Source organism: Copadichromis virginalis, linkage group LG10 (genome assembly GCF_057382275.1).
Source record: "Copadichromis virginalis isolate Kocher_CV1m ecotype Utaka linkage group LG10, C_Virginalis_male_GT1.1, whole genome shotgun sequence".
NCBI classification, from domain to species: Eukaryota; Metazoa; Chordata; class Actinopteri; order Cichliformes; family Cichlidae; genus Copadichromis; species Copadichromis virginalis.
Window position 1 is genome coordinate 21150270 of NC_140627.1, and position 27748 is coordinate 21178017.

Below are 27748 nucleotides of genomic sequence, written 5' to 3' on the forward strand. Positions count from 1 at the left end.
TTCCTTAGAAAGAGTTTATTTAGTGCATTTCTAGTTTGTCCACAGCAGGAACCAAAATATTAAGTTAATCTGTGCTGTTCACCAAAGTTCTGGTCCAACACCATTGGTCCGCCCGTGTTCTGGTGCAATACTATTGGTCCAGTAGTGTTCTAACACCCTCACATTAGTTCACTAGTGTTCTGGTATCACACTATTGGCTCACTAGTGTTCTCTTATGGTCAGGAACACGTAAGACCAGGAGAGAGGGGGAAAAAGAAAAAGGACCTTCAGCATGCTGCTACTGAGCAGAGGTCCACAAGCTTCCATGCAACAACAAACAAACAAACGGCAAGGGACAACAACGACGAACGGAAAGAGAAACGACAGCATTGCTTGTAAGAAGTAAGCATGGAAGCATATACAGTAAACCTTACAGTAACCTGCTCAAGCCCTCGGGGGGTTTGTCCAATATACAACAGATCTTAAAAAGGTAAAATCCCAACCCCCACCCTCAAGACACATGCGTGCGCACACACACACACACACACACACACACACACACACACACACACACACACACACACACACACACACACACACTTTCTCTCCCACACAAACACACACACACAGCACGCCTATCGCAAGCACAGCATGTACTCAATCTCTCTCTCTCGCTCTCTCTCACACATGCACAGGCACACCTGCATGCAAACAAATGTACAAGGAATATGTTTGTCAGTTTTAAAAATATGACTTAAACCCATGAGCTCTGTGTAAACATAGCGTACGGTAGATTAGATAAAGACTTCCTTCCATTGTAACTCTGTAACTTTCCAGCCGCGTGCCATTTCGTAGTAATGACCTAGTGGGTTAATACTTGTACTCTTTGGTTCTCTGTAACAGTCTGTTTATCTGACTGCGTGACTGACTGTCTGACTTCCTCTGTCCCCTCTTCTCTATCGCTCCCTCGCTTGATCCAACTGTTCACGATACAGCAGGAGGACCCGTCCGAGGGAAGAGAATCGCAGGTCCCGTCCCTCTGCACACCAGGGGCAGCAGAGCCAGACGGATTGATTGTCCTTGATTTATTTACATCACAGTCAGTCACAGTGGGCTCCGTTTAGTGGAAGAACACGTCCCCGTCCTCCTTCTTTTTCTCCCACCCCTCACCAGTCTGATGTGTGGGCATGTCGGCCTGAGATCTGTGTGTGTATGTGTGCGTCTGCATGGGAGTGTGTCTGAGTGTGCATGTGTATGTGCATGTGTATGTGTGGTACGGTGTGAGGGGTCGGGGGGCTAGGATAAGTCGTTGTTGCTGGGTGTCTTCCCGCCGCCATTAAGTAGGGCCGAAGCGCTGCGGCTCTTGGTCGGTGTGCCGCTGCCTGAACGGGAGAGTTCTGTCAAGTCATGGAGGGAGGGCTCCCTGTACATGGCCACTACACCCCCACACACACACACATGCAGACAGACACACAAGACAAGACAAGACAAGAATCATTAATTCAGTTATTGCCACTGGTCTTTGTCACATGGGTGTAGTCTGCACAGCTTTGTTCAGTCAGTTCCTCTGCACCTGGGAGATTCAGTTTCCACAGACTAATTAATTCTGATTTTAAGACGCTATTTTATCATCAGAGAGAAATTTAAAGACTGTAACACTCCATAAATGGGTAAATTCTAATCTTAATTTCAATAACTGGCAAAAAAAATAAACAGTTAACTAAGAGTTCAGGGTTTTTTTTTTCCTTTTTCCTCACTTTCATATAATGCCTGATGGCTTCTGGTCACTGACATATTAGCCTTTAGGCTGGAAGCCTGTTACCAAACAGTTGCCACACACTGAACACATCCATTAGCTGCATTAGCAGCGTTATATGGAGTCGTGTTCATGTCCGTTTGATGAATGTAACTCCAATATTCATTCCCTTTTCAGCTTTGTTTTGCCCTCCGCTAAGTCTCCGGGGAAATATGTGTCTCTTCAGCTAACTTTTTGTATCTGCTGTTCGCTGCCGGTCAGATGGTGTACAGTGCATTTTACTGCTCTTTCAATGGAAACAGCTATCTAATGCATCCAGAAGTGGTGATACTAAATGGTCAGAAATGCTGCAGCAGAGTCAGTTAACCATTATCACCTTGCTATGCAGAAATATTGATTATTCCCTCTTTTCCTATTTTCCTGGTATTTTCTTGTTTTTCTGGATGACCGGCACTGGTAAATCAAACCCGAGAATTGGGTCGCCTAACACTATCATATCTGGTGGCCAGGAATGTAATTATTGATGTTTTCCCCCTCCTCGAGAGTATTTGGGCATAAACTTTCCTTTTATGCCATTTAAGACTCAATTATTGTTTTTATTCATGAGTACCCAATCTGCATTTACATTTCAATGTTTATCTTCTGGCGCTGGCATTCTTTTCAGTGTGCTTTCACTCTAGCCTGTAAATCTGTAAAGCTTCTATATATTACCATCTACAATGACCTTCCTTGTATAGAATCCAGTTAAATCTTTTATAAACTAACAAGACACAAAATCAGTTTTAAAGACGATAAGACCTTCAAGCAAAGAGTGCAAATAGCAGATGGGTTCTAAGTTAGTCCAGGAAGGCAGATATTTTCCATAGGTCAGGGGTCCTCTGAATTTTTGGAATCCTAAATCTTCTATAGGGGAGAAAGCTTTCCAAGAGCGGCCCCAAGCTCTTAATCAATGAAGCCTTAGTACAGTTTGCTCTCTTAGATGCTATCACAACTTCATTTGTTTAACCTAACATATACTTGTGACGTAATACATCACAGCCATAGTTTCTAGAGCCCTGAAATTGTGAGGGTCAGGGGTAACGGACACACCGTGTTTGCTTTGCTGGTGTAAATGGTACCTGCACAGTTTTATACTTCATCATTTATGAGCATGACTCACTTTAATAGCGAGTGCTATAGGTTCGCTGAGATTCTGCTTTTGTTTTCACTAAGCTGCCAAACTCACCCCGAGGTGCTCAAAACCATTTTCACAATTAGCTGTCTATTTTGTTCTACATGAACACACGGGGGTTATAAGCTCATCTATAGCTTTTTCCCAGTGTTAACACCGATCGCTGCATATTTAGTCATTAATATTTAAACAGCCCCTCTGGACATGTTTTAAACTTAAAAAAAATTGCTACTCTATTTTTTTTCTTAAAACGATTTTCTTTTTCAACACGTATCTTAATTTAACTTCTTTCCTCCCTCACTGACAAACTCAGAATATATGAATATGTAAATACTGCAAGTTTCATTGGAAAGCAGACCTACTCTGCTCATTTCCAGACTCATGTTTTTCATTCTTGGACTCTACTTGAGTACCTCTGCATGATTTACAGTTCAAAGACATTCTTGTTTATCTTATGATAGGCCTTTCTGCATCCACTATCTGAAACAAACCACCCCTCACCCAGGAAGACCACCCTCCCTTTAAGCCAGCTTTCTTCTGATTGGCTGCATCTCTTAAACACAGCTTTTCTCTTCTCAGTTTGAAACCTACAGTAAGCCTTGAACTCGTACTTGTGCACATGCTGAGCTTCTTATTTAAAGTTTTGACTATAAAAAGATGTGTAGGGTCTGACTTTCGCGCTGAGAGAAATGCGAAGGTGAATGCAAAGACATCCTTTTAATGATGCAAAATGATGACGAAAATCCAAGTGAAGCAACAACAAGCAAACAGTCTTTGATGTTTTCTTGGGTTTTTTTAAACATGCGACAGGAATTTCAGAATAAACGCTTCATTTTACATTTAAACTTTTACGTGTTCTGAGTTATTAAGTTGGTATTTAAATCAGTAAGGCTATCAGTCCTACCTTTGAGTGGCTTCGGTATGAAGTGTGCAGCAGGCTTGTTCTTCTTGACATGATTCCCCTTCATGATTCCACCCTCCTTGTTAAGCCCCAGGTACCAAGCCCGGCCCGATGCCTGCTGCCGGTAGAGCATGGAGGAGTAGGTGACATAGTAGTTCTCGAACACCGACTCCTTGAATTTACACTCCGGGGTAAAATGCTCCTGTGAGAAAAATGTGATAGAAATGAGAACAAATCCTACACGAAAGAAGACGAGAAGGTGATAAAGCAAACGTGGCGAGAGTGGAGTGTTAGCTGCTGGCGGCGACTCCATTAAAAAGCGTTCAGTCATTCCACCATATAGTCATCAGTGTATTCATCCATCAGCTGGTCTGCTCTTTGAATCATTATCTCGGCCAGGCTGTATCCTCCGAGAACAAACTGCACCAACTTAGGACAGCTGACATTTGCATTTCCTTATTCCTGCGTCTCCATAGCAACCGGCTACTCCCTTGAATACCAACCAGCCCACTGAGAGAACGGTGGTGCCCAGAGAGAAAGCTGTTTCTCTTCGATATCCATTAATCTTAAGTAAATTTTGATGAAGTTTCAGCATGCATGATCTTGAAATAGATTAAGCAGGAAAACATAAAGAAATATGACCCGGGCACAGAAATATTGCGCGGCTGTATTCTGCATTTAATATTAGGTGAGAAGATGGAACGAGCGATATCAGTGCTGTGACTGAAGCCCTCACAATAACAACATGATGGACCAGATATTGTGGCGGTATACGTGTCTGCACAGGCGTAGCAGCGTGGCTCTTATTACATCGGGGTCTGTGCCATTCTTCTATTTCCTCTTTGTTAGTTTTCTATCTGCTGGTCTCACAGTTTTGTTCAGATTGGTGTTATTTTTGTTGATTCTGTTGTTGTTATTGCTTCCACACCACCCACCATCAGAGCTGTGCAGCTAAAATGAGGCACTTAATGCACTGCACTGCAGCCAGCACTACCTTCTGACCTGTCTGAGAAAATGTAGGCACAGTAGCGTTGGAGAGGAGGAGGGGGGGGTGTACGTGTGTTTTGAGTGGGAAAAGACATGAAAACAAATTTTGGGAGCTGTGTGTGTAAACAGACACAAAGTAATCTTCCTATCACAGAATCACTGAAGGGAGATAAACAAAAGGAGGCTGGGGGATGATCTGAAATCAATCCTGAGAAGCCACAATATCAGGAGACAGATAAGGGAGGCTCAGACACTGGATTATAACACCCCGTGGCAGCTGACTCACAAAGCAACACTGTAGTTAAAGTATTGATGTGATGATGTGATGACAATGAGTCTGCTCACGGTGAAAGCTTCTGCTTCATTACTCAACCTGACCCAAAGAGCAGGTTTGAGTCTGTAGCATTAATGACGCTGGTTGTGATGGTGTGTGTGTGTGTGTGTGTGTGTGTGTGTGTGTGTGTGTGTGTGTGTGTGTGTGGTGACCTACAGAGGTGTAGAGAAAGCCTTCGTTGTTCATTGCCAGGTAGAGTTTGGTCTGGACACCCTGGATGGCCACCACACGAAGCCCCACTGGGATCAGGTTGAACACAGCTGCAAATGCACACGCAAAGCCACGCGCACAACACAAAGCAATCAAACAAGCATTCACACAGCGAACACAGAGGGAAACAGAGGAAAGTACTCCTCAATATCAATGGCATGATGACACCTTCATTTTGCCACAGAGAAGCTATTTTAGAAGGTTGGGCGCTGAGGAGGCTGAACTACGCTTACAATTTAGCTCCTGGTATTAAGCGTGGGATAAAATTATCAAAAGGCGAGCAGCAGAGCAAGTTTTGGTAAACATTTGATAGTGCAAGGACATGCTTCAACAGAAAAGCCAGAGAGCCAGTAATCAGCGCAATTTCATCTGTCATACAAATGAAAAATGTTCCTGCTAGAGCTGCACTTAATGATCACTTTCAGCTATTTTTTCTACTCAATCACTCATTTAGTCTATAAAATGTCAGATGGTAGTTAAAAGTACCCATTACAGTTTTCCCCACACAGAAGGCGATGCCTTCAAATTTCTGTTTGATTAACACTCCAAAAGCCCTCGAAATATATTCACTTTACACCGATGTGAATCGGAAGAAAAGCGGCAAATCTTGCGGTTAAGAAGCTGCAATCAGGAAATGTTTGACGATTTGCTGGAGAAGTGGTCCTCCGTCGCCGAATGTTTTGAGCATGCAGAGTAAACAGTGCATTCCCGAGCTTCTTTAACGCCACAAATTCAATGAGCTCTGTCTGTTTGTGAATTTTTACAGCATGATTTATAAGCATAAGCTACCCGAGTAAAACTAAGCTGTCTGGGCTCTTCGACACATTACAGCGAATGTGACATTAAATCGCAGACTGTCAGATTTCATTTGAATGCATTTCCAGCCAAACTGGATGAGCACTTAAAGGCTCCACGCTGGTAACAACATATCAGCGTAAAGATTAGACCGAACCATAGCTCTGTGAGTCAGGACCCTTGTTTAATCATCATCATTTTTAGTCAATACTGTTCTTTACAATAACTGTGCATAATATATGAAGACGTGGTTTACGGGGATTATGTATTCAAACGCATTTACGGGTGACTGATTTAATGTGGGTAGGCGTTTACATGATGTATACACCATGTAATCATCTCATTAAAGAGTGTGATTCCTCTGTAGTCGTTCTGCATGCAGACAACAGTTGGTGGCCTGAGAAGTAGCAGAGATTAATGTGAGATGCTGGCAACACCAACTGTGCATAAGGAGAGTGATTGCAGTCTGAACCACAACAACAGAATTGAATTAGCCGTATCAATCAAACATTGCACTGTGTGTGTGTGTGTGTGTGTGTGTGTGTGTGTGTGTGTGTGTGTGTGTGTGTGTGTGTGTGTGTGTGTGTGTGTGTGTGTGTGTGCGCGCGCATGTGTGATGGAGAGAATGAAATGGAGTGGGTATTGTCTGATTTGGTGTAGTAGCTTTCTGAATGCTAAGGATTTGAACGTGCACTGTATGTTGTGCAGACATTTGATCAATGATTTTAACCAGGAAGCATTTCATATAGAAAGACTGCAGTGTCACCATTTGACATTTGCTAATTATTGACTTGTTGTTGAGTGACTGACTGAATTAAAGTCACTGCAGTAAACAGATTTCCACAAGATGAAACTCAACAATAGGGATGTGGTAATTAAATTAAATCGACCCTTAAAGCAGTAACATGTTGCAACATTCTGTTGTAGCGAGAAGTAATATAGATCTGCACTGAAGAAAGTCAGTTTCAGCCTGTGCTTTGCTTTTATTTATAAATCATGTTAAAGTATAAATAATCTAAATAACCTAGTTCTAGGTTACCTAGTTAACCTAGGTCAAAATGATTGAGTTGGGTAAAATACACACACACACAACAAATCTAGTTAAAGCCAGCCTCACCATAGGTGCTGTCTTCATCCTTGGTTCCATCAATGGTGCCATCAGGCTGCATCTGCAGCTGGAAGCCCTGGCGACTGGAAAGCCTGGTCACAATGCCCTTTAACTGGGGCTCTAAGAGGAAAACAGAAACATTAAGTGCATTCTTTTCTTACTACTGTCATGTGATCACATGCATCAAATCCAGCAGCCTCCAGGAAGCCAGAAGTGTCAGAGGCCCTGATGCTTGAGGGCCCTGACCACCAGTATCGATCCGTGGCAGTTCCACTAAACATTGTGGAACTCATAAAAAAAGATGGCTTTTTAAAAATAAATAAATAAATAAATCAGCTAATAATTGACACATGTATCATGAGTAGGATCACTTAGGGTTGTGCTTTTCAACACTTTGCTGTGGGACAATATAAAGTTACTCATGTGAGACGTTTGTGGGTTCATGCAACAGGATTGTGACACTGTCCTCAGAGTGAGGAGTGATGAAGTGATGAAGAACCTGCCTTAGTGATGAGAAAAAAAAATAATGCTGAATGGTGGCAGAGATGAGGATGGCGATGATGCTGAAGGTGATGGTGAAGATGGACGAGGTGGTGATGCTACCCGCCGGCTATCCGACTGTCCCCACCCCCCCTCCTCACAGACCTGGTGGTCGCCTTCTCTTCCGTTTCTTCCTCGAGCCAAACAACTTGACACGCGAAAACACGTTCAGTTTGCTCGGTTTCTCGTTTGCGCCTTTGCTGTTGCTCGGGCTGCCGCTTCCGCGGCATGCGTTTGCCTTCTCCCGCTCCCTCGCCTGTCGCTTCTGGCGGATCAGGGAGCTGGCGATAGCCGCTGCCCGGGACATGTTTCCCCGGTGGAGTGAAACAAGGCTGCGCGTCCTGGGTTGGAGAGGGCGATCGCGGACGAGGCGGTCGGGGTGTGTGGAGCGCGGGGAGAGGGGTTGAGGGGTGGGGGTCTACACCACCCACGGCTCAGTTCGCATCACACACCGACCGATGCAGTCTCCGTGATTTTAAAAAGCGTCCAGAATCCTCCATCGGTGCGTCCCGGCGCTTCATGGAAGTCGTTAGATCCAGCACCGTGCCAGTGACTGAGCGCTAACGACGCCGCCTCACATCCCCGCAAGGGGTCTGAGTGGCAAAGAGCGCTCTGATTCCCCCCTCTGGTGATTCCTCCGAGTGTCCCGAGAGAGAGAGAGAGCGTGGACGGAGAACGACGGCGCGTGAGATTCTCCAGGTCCGAGTGGCAAATCAACAGAGTGTAAGCTGGCGTGAACGACACCGGGGGTTGTTGACGATCGCTGCAGCTGCTACTGCTTCCTCTTCTCCTTCTTCTTCTTCTGCTGCTGCTGCCGCTCTGCACCGTTCCCCCGGCGATGCTCCTCTTCTTGACGCTGTCCGTGACAGAAATGCAGCAACTGGGATGTTTGTCAATGAAACAGCTCGGGGCTGGCTCAGTGGGAAAGGGATCATGGTGCAGCCGTGTCGTTCATAAAACTGCTGCAGCCCTGCCCGCCGCGAGGAAGAAGAGTGAGGAAGGGGAGGTGGAGCGGGTGTGTGTGTATGCGTGTCCGTGCAGTGTGTGTGTGTGAGGAGAGGGGGTGTCAGATGAGACTGGTGGGGGCTGGACGGTGTGTGTGTGTGTGGGGCTGGACGGTGTGTGTGTGTGGGGGGGGGGGGGGGGGGGGGGGTTGGGCAGTGCTTTCTCATAGGGCACCTGTAGCCCCTGTACCCCCACGTGGCATGATATTTACATGATACACTAAATATGCTGATGTGTGATAGGCGGACTGAGAGAGACAGAAGGAGAGGATAAAATGGGAGGTGGGAGAATAAACAATGAAACAAGAGAGGAGACAGACAGGTGAATGAATGAGAGGAGGAATAATGAAAGAGGGGGTGGGCGGAAGAGAGAAAATGAGATACTGAGTGTGTTGGAGAGAGAAAGAGAGAGCGATGCAGAGAGAGAGGGAGACGCTTGTAGAAAATAACCTGCAAATGGATTGGAAAAGAGAATGATGAATGAAAAAGGAGGGGAAAATAAATCCAGTAGAAGACAGGAGAAGAAAGTGCAAGACTATTCCACACATCAGGAAAAATGACGTATATGAGGGGGAACTACATGATAATGAAATAAGAGAAATGAAGTGAAGGGACAATGAAGGAAGAGGGTGGGAGAGAGAGTGAGAGAAAGACCCAGCAAGTGTGCATGAGGGGAAGAAATCAGAAGGGGGGTAGAGAAAGGAGGGGCTCTAATATTTTGGTGCAGAGGTTCACCACTGCTGAAAAGGCTGCAGCATGCAAGAAGGAGGTGAAAAAGACGGCGGCACTTGTGTCTCTGCGAGCTGTGTCGTTCTCTAGATGTTCCCTTTTTGCATTTGCACCAGAGCAGAGGTGCACACACACACACACACACTAGGCAGCAGCAATCAGCCACTCGGTGCATGTCGGCTGGCCACAGGCAGCCCCCACAGGAAAACAGATGCACAGTTGTCAGAGACAAAAACAGCTGCAGTGGCGGATGGTGACTGCTAATTCCAACTGGTACTGAGGAAGAGGAGGCGGTGGACACACAGCCGGCAGACGAAGGTCGACCTGCATGTGGCAACAGCCGCTGAACAGCGGGCAGAGTCGATGCATGCTGTTCTCCAGCGGGAGAGATCGATGGCTGGGGGAGTAAGAGGATGTGGTGAGCAGTAAACTACACGAATGAAGAGGATCCAAACCCAGTGAGCTGTAACCCACTGTGAGGATAAGACAGCTGGAGAACGTGATGGACCGTGGACAGACACTGAGGTCTCCACACTGCTAAAGTGGAGCATTTACCCTGCCGCTGACCGAGGAAGTTGAAGTACCACCGATGGCCTTCTGGTTAGGTAAGGACTCTTGTAAACATGCACAGATAAATATAGTTTTACTTTGCAGTTCAACCCACGCTCTTTGAGACAACACTCAAAAATCTTTCATAACTAACCGGTAAAGTCAACTAAAACATCAATCACATGAAGGAAAACAGCTGGAGCAAAGAAGTGACTGAAAGCTAAATCTAGTTATTCATGTTTCTTTTATGAGCTCACTGCTTTAAACCCAACCACAGGCCTCTAAAAGCTTGAGCCACACAAAATAAGAGCCACGTAAAAAACATCAGATATAAAGTGATCCTGAGGAACATTAACACAGCCTTCAGCCATCACGATAACTCATTTCATCTTTACAGAGAACAAGCAAATCAATAAAATCAACCAACAGAAAAGCAATGAAAAAAGAGACAAGGTACAAAGATTTAAAAATAAATAAATGGCTATCCATAATTAACATCTATTTGAGGTGTAGCTAGAAATGACACAGTGGAGACAAACAGTCTGAAGAATGTGAGTATTATGTACTCTATGATAAGGAAGTGAAGGTCTTTAAGCTTTGCTTGGAGTTCATTAGCGCCACCAATTGGCAGTTTAAGAACTGAATACATTAAAAAAAAGTTGGAAAAAAGAAAAATACTTAAAACAAAAACAGCAGCCTAAACTTTAAAAAGATTTTTTTTAAAACTGTGAGAAACTCAGTCTAACCACACAAGAGCCGGAAATAGTGAAATCAGCCACGCACAACAACATTCACAGCTTGTGGTACAAAATTCAACACTTTAAATTCTTTGCGACTGGCCGCCACGACATTACGAGGCCAAAAGCTTCAGTGAAATGCTCAGACCCGGAATTTGTTTGCGCATTTAATCCATCAATGCGTTGTTTGAGTCGCGCTTGGAATATTTTATTTAACGTAAAACTTTGGATGCAAAGTGGAGGAGACCGTGTAAGAAACTGCACTGCAGGCCGATTCTACACTAAAGGGATTATCCGAGTCTTCGCTGTGCCTTAACGGACTGGTTGCAAACTTATAATAGAATTCATTAACTAAACTCCCAAAACTCACTCAGAATGTTTCTCTGTTGAGTTTCATGTTGTGTTTTTTCTTTTCTTTAAGTTAAGCCCGTGAAATAAACTCAGAGCCGAGGCGATTCATTGTGAATGTGTTTTAAGGAGCCAGCGCGTTGCTAAGGTGTGCTGAAGTCCAGCTGTCCTCCCAACAGAAGGGCGCGTCCTGCCTTGTTTTCAGCACCACGGACAGCGCTTCATCTTTAAACCCATTTTATTTAAAAACAAAACAAACAAACAAAAAAACACGTTAAACTTTTTAAATAGAAAATTATCAACATTAAGTTAAGCATTTTAAATATTCTAAGGTCCACAATTCACATTCGTAATTCAGAAGCCACTTCAAACACGTCCGGCGCCTGAGTTGCGCTGTTTGAACTTAGTTTAGCGCGTCTCGTTTGCACATCTTATTACCAGAACATATTGGTGACATTTAGGCACAGATGTGGCTCCTTTTTCTAGCTAACTTTGTCCTTTCTCATCTTACCTGAAGTGGATCGGCGGAGAGGGAAAGTCATGCTGCGCCCGCGGAGCTCTGGAGCCTTTTGCTCCTGGCTTTTTGCACTTCCTGTTGTGCGCCGCTCGTCGAAAACAGGGCGAATTATGGAAGTTCAAACCAGACAATTCTCCACGGCATTGGATCCATTAAGGCCGCGTACATGGCGTTGACGGGAGATCATTACAGAACATTAGAGGCCATTAAGCCGTTGGAACCGGTCATTAATGATTCATCTCGAGGCCCCGCTGATCTGGCACAATAAGAGAGGGAGAGAGCCAGCAGGCCCTTCCCAAATCCAAGGTATCGAGGAAACGCTGTCTGTGTTTGTTTTTCCTTGTAATGTGGCTGAGACACATTCATCCAAATCTATGTTACTGCAGCCGACATATAAATACTCTCCGATGACCTCTTTCAACACTTAAACACAGTTATTCTCTGTCCAAAAACATGACAGCTATATTTACAAGGGCCTCCTGTGACTATTCTGGTCAGTATCCAAGCTTGTTTTTTGTTACTTAAACAATTCATTTACCAGCAAAACATATGGTTATATAAACAATTGCTAAAAAAAAATGTAAACAAACAAAAAGAAATAATCAGGTTTTAATCCCCAAAATCATGCAATCAGATTCATGTTTTCCATTCCCTCAAAAAGCAGTAAAGATTACAACAGAGACTCTGGTGCTTACTGCCCAAACTGGGGCGTGAGTCATTAAACACAAACCTTTTTAAAATGCCATGTCAAATCCAGCTAAACAGTTTTAACAAAGAGAAGCAGGAAATTTCTCAGCTGCACTTGTTGAAATAAATCAGATTAATAGGAAACAAGGTCTACATCAGATATTGCTCTTTTCAGTATTTGTCACAGCTTAAACTGCACCAATCCATAATTGTAGTCATCGACCTTAAACAAGCTCCAGGCGAAATTCTTATTTATATTTGCTTCTAATTAAACCCTGATTACAAGTTCAACCAGTGGAGCCAACATGCTTCGTGATTCAAATTTTAGGTCTCATATAGAAAACTGATTACACTGTTTCACTGTTGGAGCCTTTCAGGCAGACACACACACACACACACACACACACACACACACACACACACACACACACACACACACACAAAATTCTGTTAAGATAAACAACTAGAAGTGAAACTACTAAAAACTTTAATTCAGAGGCAAACTCACATAGTGTGCACACAAATACACAAGCAAACGCACCATTAGTGGCTCTCTCACAGTGGGCTTTCCACATCATAGCACATTAAATAGCAGCCTCACTCAGAGACATGCCCATGAACCATATAGAGACTCTACACAATTATCCACAACTGTGTATTATAAGCCCATTACACTGCTGTGCTCTAAGAGCTCTTCCTGTGAAGCTGCCTGGTAAAAGACAGCAGCATCCATATTACTGACATGATACGCAAAGAATAACAGACAGCAGCAACTGCTGCTGCATGCACTGCAGTACAGAACATCCCTAGTAGGACAAGTAATTTAAAACAAAACCTCTTTGAAGTAACTCTGTAGATTCTGATTTTACATAATCAACACGGGGCAGGGATAGCTCAGTAGGTAAAGTGGTCGCCCCATGATCGGAAGGTCGGGGGTTCGAATCCACTTAACGGCTACCCTGAGGTACCCCTGAGAAAGGTACCGTCCCTACACACTGCTCCCCGGGCGCCTGCTTAGTGGGCTGCCCACTGCTTCACTGAGTGAATGGGTCAAATGCAGAGGAAAAACAAGTAATTTCCCCATGGGGATCAATAAAGTATCCATTATTATTATTTCCAGAGAACCGATATTATTGTTTTTTTGTCTTTCTTTCTTTCTTTCTTTCTTTCTTTCTTTCTTTGTGTACCAAAATTCTTTCTTTTCCCCAAAATAACTTTGTAACCTTGGCTTTGAATAGCGAATTACAAAGATGGCAGCTGGCATGTTTTGGCTCAGACTTCAAAGACAGTTTCCTGGGCAGGTAGCCAGTATTTAATAACCTCAATCTATTAAAAAAAAAAGAGAACGAGAAAAAGAAAGAAAGAAAACAGAAAAACATCTGCAAATGTATTTCCCTTTGGATTTTTCAAACTATGTAATGTCACCAGTTTTGTAAGCGATCAGCCACTGGATGGCACCATCAGATAACATAATGCTGGAAAACAGGAAGCTGAAGGGAAAAGCTATGGGAAAGGCTGAGCAGTACTCTGAGCTCGGAGACAACGACATGTGAATGTGCAGGGAAGGCGGATGCACCTGCACGGCATCCGCGATCATGCCCCGCCGGCTTAAGTATTGCACTGGGTCCTGTGATAGTCATTGTTGGTATGTTGAGCTGGCAGCGGGAGAGCTGCAGCTCTGTGTTTTGTAACAGCAACCGTGTTTGGAATAAACTATGCTGCAAAGCATGTTCATGCCATCGGGTCTGCCGTGGTCATTCACAGTGTGGGTGTACCATGTTTACATCTCTTCGTGGGGACCAGAAATTGAAATATTACTATACTTGTGGGGACCAAAAGTCGTTATGTGGACAAATTCCTGTCCGCATGACTTTGAAGGCATTTTTGAGACTCAAAATGTGGTTTTGGTGTCAGGGTTGTCCTTTGGACAGGATTCGGTTTAGACTAAAGGTTAGGGTTAAGCATTCATTTCTGATGGTTAGGGTAAGCGGCTAGGGAAAACATCTCAATTGATGTCCCCACTAAAATATGAAAACACGACTGTGCATGTGTGTGTCTAATTTATGTTGTGTTCATGAACAAGCCACAATAAGTTGATGCATTTACTAACTGTGACCTCAGTCTGTGCTATGGAGGCATGGCTCTTTATTTTATATACAGTGGGTAAAATAAGCATCGGACGCATCATCAATTGTCTAATTAAATATATTTCTAAAGGTGCTATTGAAATAAAATTCTCAGCAGATGTCAGTAACGACTCATCCACACATGCAGACAAATCAAACCACAGAATTAAGTTATGTGTGATAATGAGAGCTGAAACAGGGAAAAAATGTTGAACAACCTTAGTGATTTTTTCTCATTTATTGAAGACACCTCCTGTACGGAAAAGCAAGTTGCATGGATTGCTCAGGTGTGATTTTGGTTCATTCTTCCATGGTGTTTATTATGGCATCCAAAGAGTTCGATTTTGGTCTCATTTGACCCGACGATATTCTCCCATTATTTCACAGGCTTGTCCAAATGTTGCACATTTAGAGCAACATTTAGACAAGATATTTTAAACATATTTCATCATGCTTTCCTTCATCAGTGATGAAAAGCAAACATCATCTTGTGTGATGATGCATACAACTGTGGTGGCTGAGTACATTACTTGTTTTCACAGAAACAACTGTACCTGCCAATTCCAGGTCTTTCTGTAGCTCTCCACAAGCGCTGCTTGGCTCTTAAGACAATTCTTCTGATAATTCTTCTCACTCCTTTGCCTAAAATCTTGTGGGGAGCATCTGGTTATGTTAAATTATGTTCTTTCCACTTTTGAAATTCTTCTGTAACCAACATGTTTTGCAACAATAAGGTTGTGACGGTATTGCACCAGCTCTTTGGTTTTACCCATCATGCGATGGTTCTTGTGTGGCACCTTGGTAATGAGGCACATTTTTATAGGCCATCTGTTGGGACTGAACCAGCTGACAGTAATTTGCCCTGAGTGGCAGGATTGCTTTCTAATTGCTGATAGATTTCAGCTGGTGTCATGTCTTTTTGCACCATCCTTTCTTCATGTGTTCAGTACTTTTTTCCTGTGTCATTTCTCATTATTACACGAAACTTAATTTATGGACGTCTATGGTTGGATGTCTCTGTATGTTGCATTTTTTCTATTGCACTGTTGTCTCTGCACTGTCTTGTGTCTGTATCATTCTGTTCTGTCTTTGTTTTGGTTTTTTGCCATTTTTGCACACTTGCACTTTATTTAGTCCTGTGTTGATTGTCTGTTATATGTTATATGTAGCACCATGGTCTTGGAGGAATGTTGTCTCGCTTCCCTGTGTACTGTACCACTGCACATGGTTGAAATGACAATAAAGCCACTTGACTTGAAGTGTGGATTGGGTGAGTCGTTACCGATATCTGCTGAGAAGTTCACGTTATAGCACTTTTAGAGATATAAATTGTTGATGTGTTCAATACTTATTTTGCCCAATGTATTTATATATTTGTTATATCATTCAAACTAAATTCAAAGCCTGGTGTTTTAGGTAATACTGCATAGGGCAGGGATAGCTCAGTAGGTAGAGTGGTGGCCCCATGATCGGAAGGTCGGGGGTTCGATTCCCCTGAACAGCTACCCTGAGGTACCCCTGAGCAAGGTACCGTCCCTACACACTGCTCCCCGGGCACCCAATGGCTGCCCACTGCTTCACTGAGTGAATGGGTTAAATGCAGAGAGGGATTTTCTCCATGGGGACCAATAAAGTACACGTTTAACTTCAAATACTCTGTTTATAAAAAACACAAAAAATAAGCGTTCTTTCAAAAGCAATATTTCAAGGTGCTTTTATTGTATCCATTGCAATGTATAAGGGTTTCGCCCTACTCTGGTAAAACACTTGGTTTTATTGGGTTTTCTGTGTACTGATGTGTTTGCTTTGTTCCCCATAGGTGAGTAAAGGTTAACATTAACCTGGTTTATTACAGCACTGTCACTAGCTGTTGGGCAATATGGTACAAAGAAGCTGAAGTTTAATTGGATCTACTATGCACATTTCTAGCTCAATATTGTTATTCTTGTACTCTTCAAAGGTAGACAAAGGTAAATGCATAGTCTACATTAAACAAAATACATCTGTTTTTTAACTTTTGCTGAGCCTTAGCAAATACCTGGACCTTACAAAGTTTTCACAAAGGTCCAGCTCTTACAGCAGTACATGCTATTTTAAAAGGATTTGCTGCATCTGGGAGGCGCAGCAAATCCCAGACTCAAGAGCATGGAGGAGATTCCAGGAGACCAGCAGTTACTGTAGGAAAGCTGGACAAGGCTGTAGAAGGTCTTTGACCCATCAGCAGGACCAGAATAACAGAACTGACGCTCCGTGCTTTTCACGGATGTGTGCAGGTTCACCGTAAGCACATGTGACAGTCCTGAAAGGGTCTGGAGCAGCTGCCTGTAACATCGTTCAGCATGACCAGTTTGGTGGTTTGTGATTGATGGTCTAGGACACACAGACTTACAGGTCAGGCAACAGCACCTTGACTGCTTTTAAGTATTGCTATGAAATCCTTGGACCCATTGTCAGAGAGTTTCCAGAGACGACGAGTCTCTCTGGCCACAGCTTATTTGAATTAAGTAGCCTAGATTTCAACTTTATTCAATTAAGAAGCAGCAAATATTAAACTCTGAGCTTTTGAGTGCAAAGCGATGTTTATGCAAAAAGGAAATAAATCAGCTGAACTAATGAGAAGAAATACTTGAAACTTAAGACGATTTCTCATTAAAGATTAGTTAGAAATGCTCAGAATATCTATATTTAATATATCAGCTGCCTGTCAACTAAACAACCAATCATAGCCACAAATGCTAGGTTACAACAGTGTCGTTCACTAATAATGATAATAATACATAAAAAACTAAATAAAATTGCCAATGTGCTCTGGCTAACTGTCCCATCCACCTCCCCTTAAGCAGGGCTACAGCTTTCTGGCTCAATGCTTGTTTTTTATTTTTGCTCTCCACATGTTTTTAGAACAGATAGCGTTAGCCTCTTTCCCCAGCATTAAGCACAAATGTGACTTATTTGTGTTATAGACCCACATTTACCTTTTAGATCTCCAGTCTCTTTTAATATTTTGTTTAAACTGCAATCTTTGGATTTTTGTTATATTAAACTCTTCCTGTATCTGCTAAATTTGTCTTTCTTAAGTTATAAAAATTGGTATTTTTATGTTGGCCAAATTCTTAGTGCTAAATAAAGCAAATAAAATGCATGCAAGATACAGTCATGAATGACACGGGTTTCACGTACAGCTTATTATTCATGATAGAGCACAGCTTGCAGGCAACTCCCTTTTTTTGTCTCCATGGCAATCATAGTTTCCCAGTTTCCTTTGCGGTGTACTCCACGTCGATTTTACTGCTGTCCAGGGGGGAGGAATGAATGAATTTGTGCACGGGGGGCACACACCACATTTTAACGATTTTTTAGCTCGTAACGCAATAAATTCTTAAACAAAAGCAATAAATTCACAGGTTTGTGTTTCTCCTTACATATTTAAAATACCTCAAAGCTGTCAAATACAAAACCAATAGAGAGAAAACATCCACGAAATAATAATTAAAAAAAAAACCCACGTGTTTCATTTGCATTATACCTAAACACACGTTTCCAAATGGTTTAAGTGTGTATGTTGAAGCTTCCACACAATGCCCTGTATGCCCTGTATTGTGGGAACAGTAGGATTAAGTGGCCATGGAGCGGGCTGGACTCAGCATCATCGCACACCTTTTGGCTACCACATCTTTCTTCTTTTTTTCCTTCCCTCTATAAACAATAAATAAATACATAAAATGTCTCCCTCCTGACTCGGGTTCACCGTTACTCACCTTTGGAAGCATGATCTTTATCCTCTTTGCTTTTCGTTATCACGTTCATGGAGCTCCGTCGCTTCTACCGGTCGCTGAATCAAACTTCAGGTGAAACGTTCACTTTTTTCATCCTCCTCTAATGTGTCCGGTCCCTTTGCGCACGGTCCAGCTCTTTCCCCTCTTTCCTTGTCCCCCTGTCTCTTGCTCCTCTGATGCTGCTCTCTGCACAGCTCCACTCTGTCTGTGCACCTACATGTCACCATGTACCAGCAGGAGCGCTTCCCCTCCGATCCTGCACGCGCGAAAACTGCACTCGCACGCGCACAGTGACAAACTGATGATGGCGCGCGAGCCAAAGACAGCTCATTGTATTCTGACTGAATGAGGAATTAAAAGTAGCCTATCATTTTCCATCAGCTCTGCAGAGATGCAGTCACTGGATTCATCTGTAACTGTGTTGCAGGGATTTGAAAACATTACACGGGCTTAACTGGCGTTTGTTCATGTTCTACTATATTTTTAAGTACCGTAAGTGGCTTATTTTTGCTGCTGGCTGTTGAACCACTGACCTCAATGCCTTTTGCGGAGTCCGAAAGAAATGACAAAACACACAGCCATGTATTCATTGGTGACCAACACCCATGATTAGAAATGAGTACATCAGAGGGACGGTGTTGAGACAAAGTTAGAGAGACAAGGTTGAGATGGTTTGAACATGGGCAGGGAAGGTTCAGTGGATATTATCTGAAAAAAGGGGAAATAAGACTGGGGAAAACTAAAACTGAACACTAAGCACACAAGACAAAGACTACAGAAATAAGATAGGAAGAGACTAAACAGAGGAACATCACAGATGGAGACAATACATGGGTAACACTGGGAAGGCAGGTTCAACTAAAAAAAAGGGAGATCTGATGACCTGCTGATGAGCACCTATTTTAGAAACACACAGCTCTTCCTTTTTATCTTTTTTTTCTCCAAAACCCAAAACTCTGGGTCAACAACCCAGGTGCCATGGCAAAAAGATGAAGAAGATAATGAAGAATTGGTGATTTATAGGAAACCTGCAGTCCTTCATGTTTAAATAAATACGTCATTAATAAAGTGTTTTGCAAGCTCGCTATTTCTAAACGTTAAACTGATATATTTTTAAAAACTGCAGATATCCTGCAGCTCTTTCTCCGAGTAGTCAGGGGATCTTTGAAACAAATTTAACAGCTATAAATACAACAAAGACAAAACAAGTGAGAAGGACTTTCCACCAGCTGACAAAGCAAACAGTTCTCCTTATAACGCCTCTACTGCATCAAACATTAAAAGACTGAGCAATAATGAAGACATTGGTTACAGCAGACATACAGAAACTGAAAGATGCACATTTTTGCTCTTACTGAAGAAAAGAAGATCAGTGTAATCACAAGGTTGTCTTCTTTCCAAGAAATGCAAATCCACTACTGCACTCAGCACTCTAGCACTATGCAAATGAATCCATTTATTGATCACTTAATCAATTTTTGCTGAAAAGTAGTTTTTTCTTTTTTGTGTGTGTTTTTTTCTGTGGTCAACACTTGTTTTGGATCCCATTTAAACTTCATACTTAGTATTGGTTTTGGGTAATGTGTTTTTCTTTTCCATATTATAATATTCCAGCACTTTTCTGCCCTAAAGGCCTGTTTTTGATTCATTTCTTGTTGACTGAATGAAAAGTGGCTTCACGTGCTAAAGGCTTCAGTTTGTTAGTGTGATGGTTGTTCGTAGTAAAGAAGTCGGGTCAGAGATAAATTTAGTTTCTTCTGTTAACCTACATCAGGGGTGTCAAACTCAAATACACAGTGGGCCAAAATTCAAAACTGGAACAAAGTCGCGGGCTAACATTAATATTTATTGAAAAACAAAATCTTCCTCCAGATATAAGAATGAATCTTTTCTTATGGACTCAAACAAGTTTTGCTGAAAAACTGAATATGGAACAAGCAAAGCTTAATACTAAATGATATATATATTAGCTGTATAATACCAGTAGGCCAGCTCTAATAGTAATTTGGTATGGCTTCGCGGGCCAAATGTAATTAGGCTGCGGGCCAAATTTGGCCCGCGGGCCAGAGTTTGACACCTAGGACCTACATCAAGCTTTTATATGGCACAACAGGAGTGTGATGCTGGAAGTAGCTTTGATTTTTCTTGTTTCTGTGGCAGATTGTCAAGAATTCATTATAAAGGACTTTTTAAACTGTGAAATGACCCAGGCAGAGGGTAATAGCAAGTGAGAATAAAGAGCTGAGCTCAAGGCAACCTATGTGTCTCCTGATTTTCACTAACAGGTTGCAAATGCGTGACTTCATTGGCTAAAATGAATCACACGTTTAACCAGTTTGATCTTGTGTTGTCACAGTGGCAGTTCCTCTTCCACCCCCTTCATGTCTTCAGTTGTAATCTAAAGAGGCAAAACAAAAGGGCTGACAAGAAGCCCAGCAATTATGATGGTCGAAACTATTTTATTGCCTCTCTGTAAACTTGACCTGAAAAATAACTGGTTCACATTGAAAACAGCAGTAAGAACAATCACAACAACACTCTACAAGTGTATGCAAGATACATTCATTTGAGAACAAGAAGCACTCAGAGAGCGCAACAAGCATTAAGACACATATTTTTAAATAGCTCTATATAGCATTATTATCACTTGGACCTTCAAATCAATCTAAAGACCTTTAAGATAGTTCAAAGGTCAAATGGGACATGATATGGTGCATTCGATATGCTGACAAAACAGACCACACTTGTAAGAATCATAGTTTCTTATAAGTGTTGTTATAAGAGTTTTTGTCAATTTTCAACCAAGTTGACATTGAAGACCTTGGTAGATGTATGTAAAATTTTAATGGATGGTTAAGACGATCCCAGGCCACACCCCTAGTTTTATCAGAATTCTTTCGAGCTACCCTGTTTACAGACAGAATGACACATATGCATGCAAGCATTAACCTTCTTGGGAAGTTAATAAAGGAAAACAATACCTAAACCTTAAAGAAGGGGTACAATGGAATAAAAACATGAAAATTAAATATTAGAGATTTGAAAAAAGGCACAATGGCACAGTGATTAGCACTTTCACTTGATAGGAGAAAAGTCCTTGGTTTGAATCCAGTCTGGGAGTTTCTGTGTGGAGTTTGTGTTGGTCTCCTTGTGTCTGCATGGGTTCTCTCAGTGCACTCTGGCTTCCTCAGGTCTTTGGATTGTGACTCTAAATTGGCTATAGGTGTGAATATGAGCACGGTTGTCTGTGTTAGTCTTGCGACTGATTGGCGACTCATCCAGGAAGGACTGTGTCTCTTGCCCTGGGATAGGCTGAAGCTCTCCTGTGCCCTTAAATCGGATAAGCAAAAGAAAATGAATGGATTAAAAGAAAAAAGAAAAGCCTGTGAAAAAAGAAAATATGCATCCTCAGGCCACACTGATTCAAGCCTGTATATTCAAGGAGTGTCTCTTTGGAGCGGCTTCTTCCCAAACCTTCACCTCACCACATTCACTGAATATCATGAATAGAATTATTTGCTTCAGTGAAATTTCCTGCACCACGAGAAATGATGTTACTGCGTTTTGTTAAAGATTTTTGTCCTTGCATGACCCTTCAAAATGCTGCTACTACATCTCTTGTATGACGACTTTGTATAATGGAGCTGTGACATCGTCATAGTGGCTTTTTGACTCTAAGCCAACAGACCAAAGCACAGCTGTCCCTCTGTAAGATCCCCCTTCTGGAGGATTACTGATCTGGGACCAGCTGCTCTATTAGAACAAGAAGTGGTACATAAGTCTGCTCCTTTTCCCAGGAGTCAAACCCACTCTCATTTCTGGGGGGGAGTCAAACCCACTCTGCCCAGAAATATAGATCTCACACACAGAGAAAGGTAACACGTGCATGTGTGTTTGAATGCAGCGCAAGTTAAACACAGAAACCATTACAGGGGAGTTTGCTTGTCTTGTTTGTGAGTGTTGCCACATTAGGGCAAAGACATGGAAATGAGAAATGAATTATACTCTTTACTCTACAGGGGGATTAGATTAACCATCTCTGATCATGTTCATGTCATTAGTTTCAGCATGTTTTCAAGTGGGACAAACACCTGGCCACAGTGGAAACACTGTACCCAGGGGCAGGTGTATTAGTCAAAATATTCTCATTCAGCCAGTCATAATTCCTCCGCACTGTGTGAGTGTCTGAGATCAGCTGCACACCACTCAGTGTTGTTGAGGGAACAGCAATGACCTCATGACTCACTAATGGCAACCGAGCTGAATGATTTTAATGGGAATGAGAGGGGGCACTTCTGTACTGACTGGAGAAAATGGGGACATGAATAGAGGAGGTAATTGACTCGATGTCATGCCTAGATCTGGAGCATCGAGTCCTACAATACAAACCAAGATTTCAGCAGCTCTGTTAACAGCAAACATTGATATCAAATAGATAAAAGTCCATCAAAAACACTGGTGGTAATAGGATTTTCCTGCTTTTAACCCACTTTTTTACTTTTTCTTTTTTTTACTTCTCTCTGTCATCTGTAAAGCTTGAAACCAGTACCACCCTCCTCATCTTCAGAGCTATCAAATCTGTTCCCAGGACACCAATCAGCAGGCAGCGATCTAATCATAATTGCTACAAACCTGCTAATTGTGAAATCCCCCTTCCCATTTTACGCTCTAATATCTAATTTGCGAGTGAGATGAATTTAAAGGCTTACATAAGTTGCCATAAAAAGAGGGCTGCAACCCCCTGCTCGCTCCATCTATGCCATCGTCAGCCAATAAATGACCACACGGGCGCTGTTGCTAAGGAGCTGCTGGCTCAAGGTCAGCTGACCTAGCTGTCAGTCACAGTGATTTATCACCAGTCAAACCCTGCGTAGCTCACGTTCTAATAAAACAGCCTTCAACACTTAGTACAGATCTGACATTATTTACTTCAGTGTGCGAGTTTCAGCATCAACTGATGAGTTTCTGTGAGCATTTCAGTGAGCATTTTTATAAATCGAGGACATTTACTCTTCAGATTTAAAGTGAACTCTGAACAGGAGCCCCAGTCACCGCAAATTTATGGACTAATGGATTAAAACATTAGAGAGCAGAAATAGAAATAAATCCAATATTCAGAAAACCTGATTTGGTGGCGTCAGTTGTACAAGAATATCTTATACAACAAAGTTGGTGACTTTATCCACCCTCAACTACTGGATCCTCCAGACAGACAAACATTTTAAGCATGAGTTTTGTTTTTTGTTTTTTATTTCCTAATATATTCAACTTTTTTGGTAATTTTGTAATTTTGGTGGTTTAATTAATACTTTTTTTCCCCTAAGGTGGAAATCTTTAATGACTTTAAGAAACAAGAATTGGATCCACAAGTTTGAATTCATTTTGGATTTTCTGTAATCTAAACATAAAATCATTTTTCAATAGTTTAATAACTGGTGCTGAAGGTTCTACAGTGTCTTTTAACCTGAGACAGCCTTTTAACTTCGCCAAGGTCTAAAAGAACTTTCATCTTTGGATGAGATGAAATTCTGTTGAAAAGTTTTAGACAAAGATTGATCTGCTCACAATGACAAGAGGTATGTTTGGAGGCATAAATGTGAGGCTTTCAAACCTAAGAACACTGTACTAACTGTCTAGCATGGTGGCATCAGTTCTAAAAATGCTTTACAGTAAGTCTCAAATTCCTGTTTATGTGCCAGAGGTGGCAGAGCTGATATGCAAGGTTCTTACTTGCCTTTGGGATCAACTTTGGGTTCGGTCACTTGATCAAGGACACTAGCTCAATGACCTGAGCCGTCATTACAAACTTACCCAGAAATGGAGAAGTACAAACTTGTGGGTGTGTGTTTTCGTAAATGTGCCTGTGTGAGTGCACTCAACTCATCTGAAACCTCACGTAAGCCTTGCAAAAGCTGCTTATCGGAAAAGACTCATCATGATAAACAACAGCTGGTAATGTTCACACACACGCGTGCACACACACACACGTACACACGCTAATGTCCAAACTGTCCCATCAGCAGTCAATATCTGATGTTGCTCAATTTCAGCCTGACGTGTAGAAAAAAAGCACCTTCTTTTATTCTTTTATGGGACACCTCTCTTTTCTTCCATGCACACATGAAGTTTTTCTCCACATCCTTCCCTTAAACATACTTCGCACGCACACACACACACAAATCTGAAAAAACAAACACCCACAGTTACACACACATGCACTGCAGACATACCGGTGAGCAAACACTGTGTTGCTGTACTTTGGAGCGCTGGATAAGGCTTTGAGTTTAGTGTCAAAGTCAGACAGACAACTGACAACGACAAGATGGCCAGAGTGTGTGCACTGGTTTGCTTTGCTGGTTTTTTGCTGGACATGTATGGAGTGGGTGCTGAGATCACAGAAGAAAACACAGGTAAAAAGCAGCAGAGCAGGTATTGACCCAGGTGGCAGGAAAATGAGTTCAGCAAAGTTTAGAGCTGCACAAAATATAGGAAAAGGCTGGTGGCTAAGCAGGTGATCACTGAATAACCTCGATTCTTAAAGTTCTTATTCACTTGGATCTGTAAAGATTCCTAAGTGCTTAGGCTGTCGGTGTAAATATTTGTAACTATTTATGAGGATGTTAAGTTGATATAATTTAGACAATTTGGTGCTTGTTTGGTGGCTGTTTGCAAGACGTCTTGTGCTGGAAAGGCAGGGATGATAGCTGGACCACTGAGTTAGGTACATGTAGCAGCCAGTCTGGATTATCCTAAGCGGATGTAAAACTGTAGCAAGTATCAGCTCTTTGTTTGGCTCAATTAAATGATTAAGGTAAAGCATCATGTGTCAAAGGGATCACCAGATATATGAAGATGAGACCATAGCAGAGTCTCTACACAAGTGAGAACACCAATAATATGATTACTGCAGAGGAATATCATAGACTGTACATAGAAGATGGCCATTGGACAGCAAAGTTGTACATTTTTAGCCTCAAGCTGAGCTTTTTGGTCACCATAAAGGTGTTTTGATGAGTGCATTGTCGATCTGAATGAAAAAGTACAGAATTTCAGCCTGCTTCCAACAAACCCTGCTGCCAGATTTAAGACACTTCCGCGCTGGTTTCACTTTCAGTCCTGGTACCTGTCCATCTTTGATGTACTTTTATATTATGCATATAGGTTTTATATACATATATATCCCTGAAAGCAGCCTTTATCAATAGTTCTGAATAATTATGCTAAACTTAGTGAGGACTCTTTGTCTTTTGTTACCCTTTCAGGAGCTGTGTTCGTGTCTCAGCAGACGGCACACACCGTGCTGCATCGTAAGCGCAGATATAACACTGCTTTTGAAGAACTTAAACAAGGTAACCTGGAGCGGGAATGTGTGGAAGAAATTTGCAGCATGGAGGAGGCCAGAGAGGTGTTTGAGGATGATGAGAAAACTGTAGGTCTCTCTCTCTCTCTCTCTCTCTCACACACACACACACACACACACACACACACACACACACACACACACACACACACACACACAATCCTGTGCCTTTACCAGTATTAAGATCTTGACTGTTTATATCTCCAAAAGTGGGCAGTTACAGTGGTCTAGTGATCAGAGCTTGATGGATGGTTGGTGAACTTCCCATTTAATTTGATCTTCCTTTTGCAGATGGAGTTCTGGGCAGGCTATATCGGTAAGACGAACAAAGTACAAGTTCTCATGTTTGCTGAGAATTTATAGCACACAGTCTTCTCTAAACCTGTGGTGTGATCTGTCGTGTGTAGATGGCGACCAGTGTAAGCCACCCCCCTGTCAGAATGGAGGTGTGTGTAAAGATGGGATCAACAGTTATCTTTGCTTGTGCCAACCAAACTTCAGTGGCAAGAACTGTGAGATCGGTGAGTGTGGATCTGAATAACTCGGCTGAAACAACGTTTGAGCTAAGACCATAAAGTTTTGTCAGCGAAAGCTAATTCTATTTTCCTGACTTTTTCCAGAAGTGAACAAGCAGTGTGTGGTGAACAATGGCGAATGTTCTCATTTCTGTGTAATGAAGGCTAATCAAGCTGTGTGCAGGTGCGCAACTGGTTACATACTTGGGCCAAACAAGAAGAGCTGTGAGCCAATAGGTAAAACCACACACAGCATTTAGTGCAGTGGTAAGAGCGTTTTGTTTTGTTTTTTTCTGAACGAGTCTGACTTCATTCTGACTTCAACTACAATACAGTTTCTAAGGTTTTACATATGAAGACATAATAAAAAAAAAAACCTTATCTTTATCAGGTTTTAATATTTGCTAAATACAGTTAGAAAAAAAAAGACTGAACAACTATGGCTTGTTTAGAAGCCTCTAAAGAGCATGGCAGTAAAGCATGGCATTGGCTATGATTTGGGCTTGTTTTGAAGCAGATCATCTGAGTCCCTTGTAGTCACTGGGTCAACCATGAACTCCTCTGTATACCAAAGTGTTTAAAGCCAAGTGTGAGGCCATATGTGTCCAGAAGAATGATCCTGAGCAGAGCAGCAAATCTACAACAGAATGGCTGAAAAAGAAAAGAATCAAGGCATCGCTATGGCCCAGTCAAAGTCCAGAACTCAACCTGATTAAAATGCTGTGGTGTGACAGTAAGAGAGCTGTGCATAAACAAATGCCTGCAAACCTCAATGAAATGAAGCAACGTTGTAAAGAAGAGTACTGAGATACTGATAAAGCCACAAAGAAAAACCATTAATTTAAGATATTGCTGCTAATGGTGGTCTGGAAGCTACTGAATCACGGTATATATAGTATATATATATATATATATATAGTTTATTTTATATTGCGTCTGCATTTCGGCTTAGTTTTTGTTACATACGTAATGACTTGGAATAATATTTCATTTGTTGTTGTTTATCCATGGTTGTATTTACCTCATTTAAAAACCAAGTACAGATTAGTTAGCTTTTTACAATGTCCTGATGCATGAAACCTTAGAAAGGACGAACCGTGTAGTTTCCTTTTTACCATGAATACATGTAAATTTTATATTCCACAGAGAGGCAACAATCATAAAGGAAATAAACTTTCATGTAAATATTCATGATGATTGTTCAAAATGCAATTGTTCCTCCTCATACTTCTCCTGAAGTTGTCTTCCTAACACGTCTCCAGTGGAAGTGGTGGGGTGCAAAATTTATAGTTCTCATTTTTACGCTCGTTCATGCTTCTGCAGCCGGACTAAGTAAATCATATGAACGGGAAAAAATTCTTCTTTTCTTTTATCACAAAAAACATTCAGGGAACTTAACAGTAATCACATTCATCTATGATACACTGCTTAAACATAATATAACTGGACTTTGCTAAAGATGAAGTGTTCAAAGGGAACAGAAAGGAAAGAGGTTTTTTTCTTTTCTTTTTTTTCTTTCTATTTTTGGGTCAGCAATCTGCACATGTGAGAAAAAATCTGAAGAACTATACTTCCAACCCCATAAAAGATGACAATGTAAAATTTAAACAAATCTAGGA

The 27748-nt window shown here is 42.0% G+C and overlaps 2 protein-coding genes across 5 annotated transcripts in view; one reads left to right on the forward strand and one right to left on the reverse strand.

Annotated features, from left to right (window-relative positions):
• On the reverse strand, positions 1–18444 carry fgf13b (fibroblast growth factor 13b). 2 transcript variants are annotated; one of them, XM_085470620.1, is made up of 5 exons: positions 18237–18444; positions 7251–7361; positions 5285–5388; positions 3811–4009; positions 1–1415 (listed from the first exon to the last, which is right to left on the reverse strand). In XM_085470620.1, the coding sequence occupies exons 1-5, from the start codon at positions 18283–18285 to the stop codon at positions 1276–1278; spliced, it is 603 nt and encodes a 200-aa protein (XP_085326746.1). In that variant the 5' UTR covers positions 18286–18444; the 3' UTR covers positions 1–1275. The 2 variants fall into 2 exon arrangements, with proteins under 2 accessions (XP_085326746.1, XP_085326745.1); XM_085470619.1 differs by lacking the exon at positions 18237–18444 and adding an exon at positions 7887–8843.
• Positions 9506–27748, forward strand: part of f9b (coagulation factor IXb) — a 20167-nt gene continuing 1924 nt past the window's right edge. Inside the window, exons 1-5 of one of the 3 annotated variants that reach the window (XM_085470617.1) lie at positions 9506–10119; positions 25517–25683; positions 25906–25930; positions 26022–26135; positions 26235–26366. In XM_085470617.1, coding sequence (XP_085326743.1) covers positions 10104–10119; positions 25517–25683; positions 25906–25930; positions 26022–26135; positions 26235–26366 — 454 coding nt within the window. In that variant the 5' untranslated portion in view covers positions 9506–10103. Of the gene's footprint in view, positions 10120–24518; positions 24665–25516; positions 25684–25905; positions 25931–26021; positions 26136–26234; positions 26367–27748 lie in introns of those variants that run through there. The other 2 variants (XM_085470616.1, XM_085470618.1) reach the window with 2 other exon arrangements.

What these genes read in the sequence shown, in the direction of transcription:
- fgf13b (XM_085470619.1), bottom strand. Translation starts at nt 8,088, where the DNA reads ATGTCCCGGGCAGCGGCTATCGCCAGCTCCCTGATCCGCCAGAAGCGA. An exon ending in GAAGAGAAGGCGACCACCAG is followed by an intron (nt 7,362 to 7,886) that starts GTCTGTGAGGAG and finishes TTTTCCTCTTAG; the next exon opens with AGCCCCAGTTAAAGGGCATT. An exon ending in AAGGCTTTCTCTACACCTCT is followed by an intron (nt 4,010 to 5,284) that starts GTAGGTCACCAC and finishes TTTTTCTCACAG; the next exon opens with GAGCATTTTACCCCGGAGTG.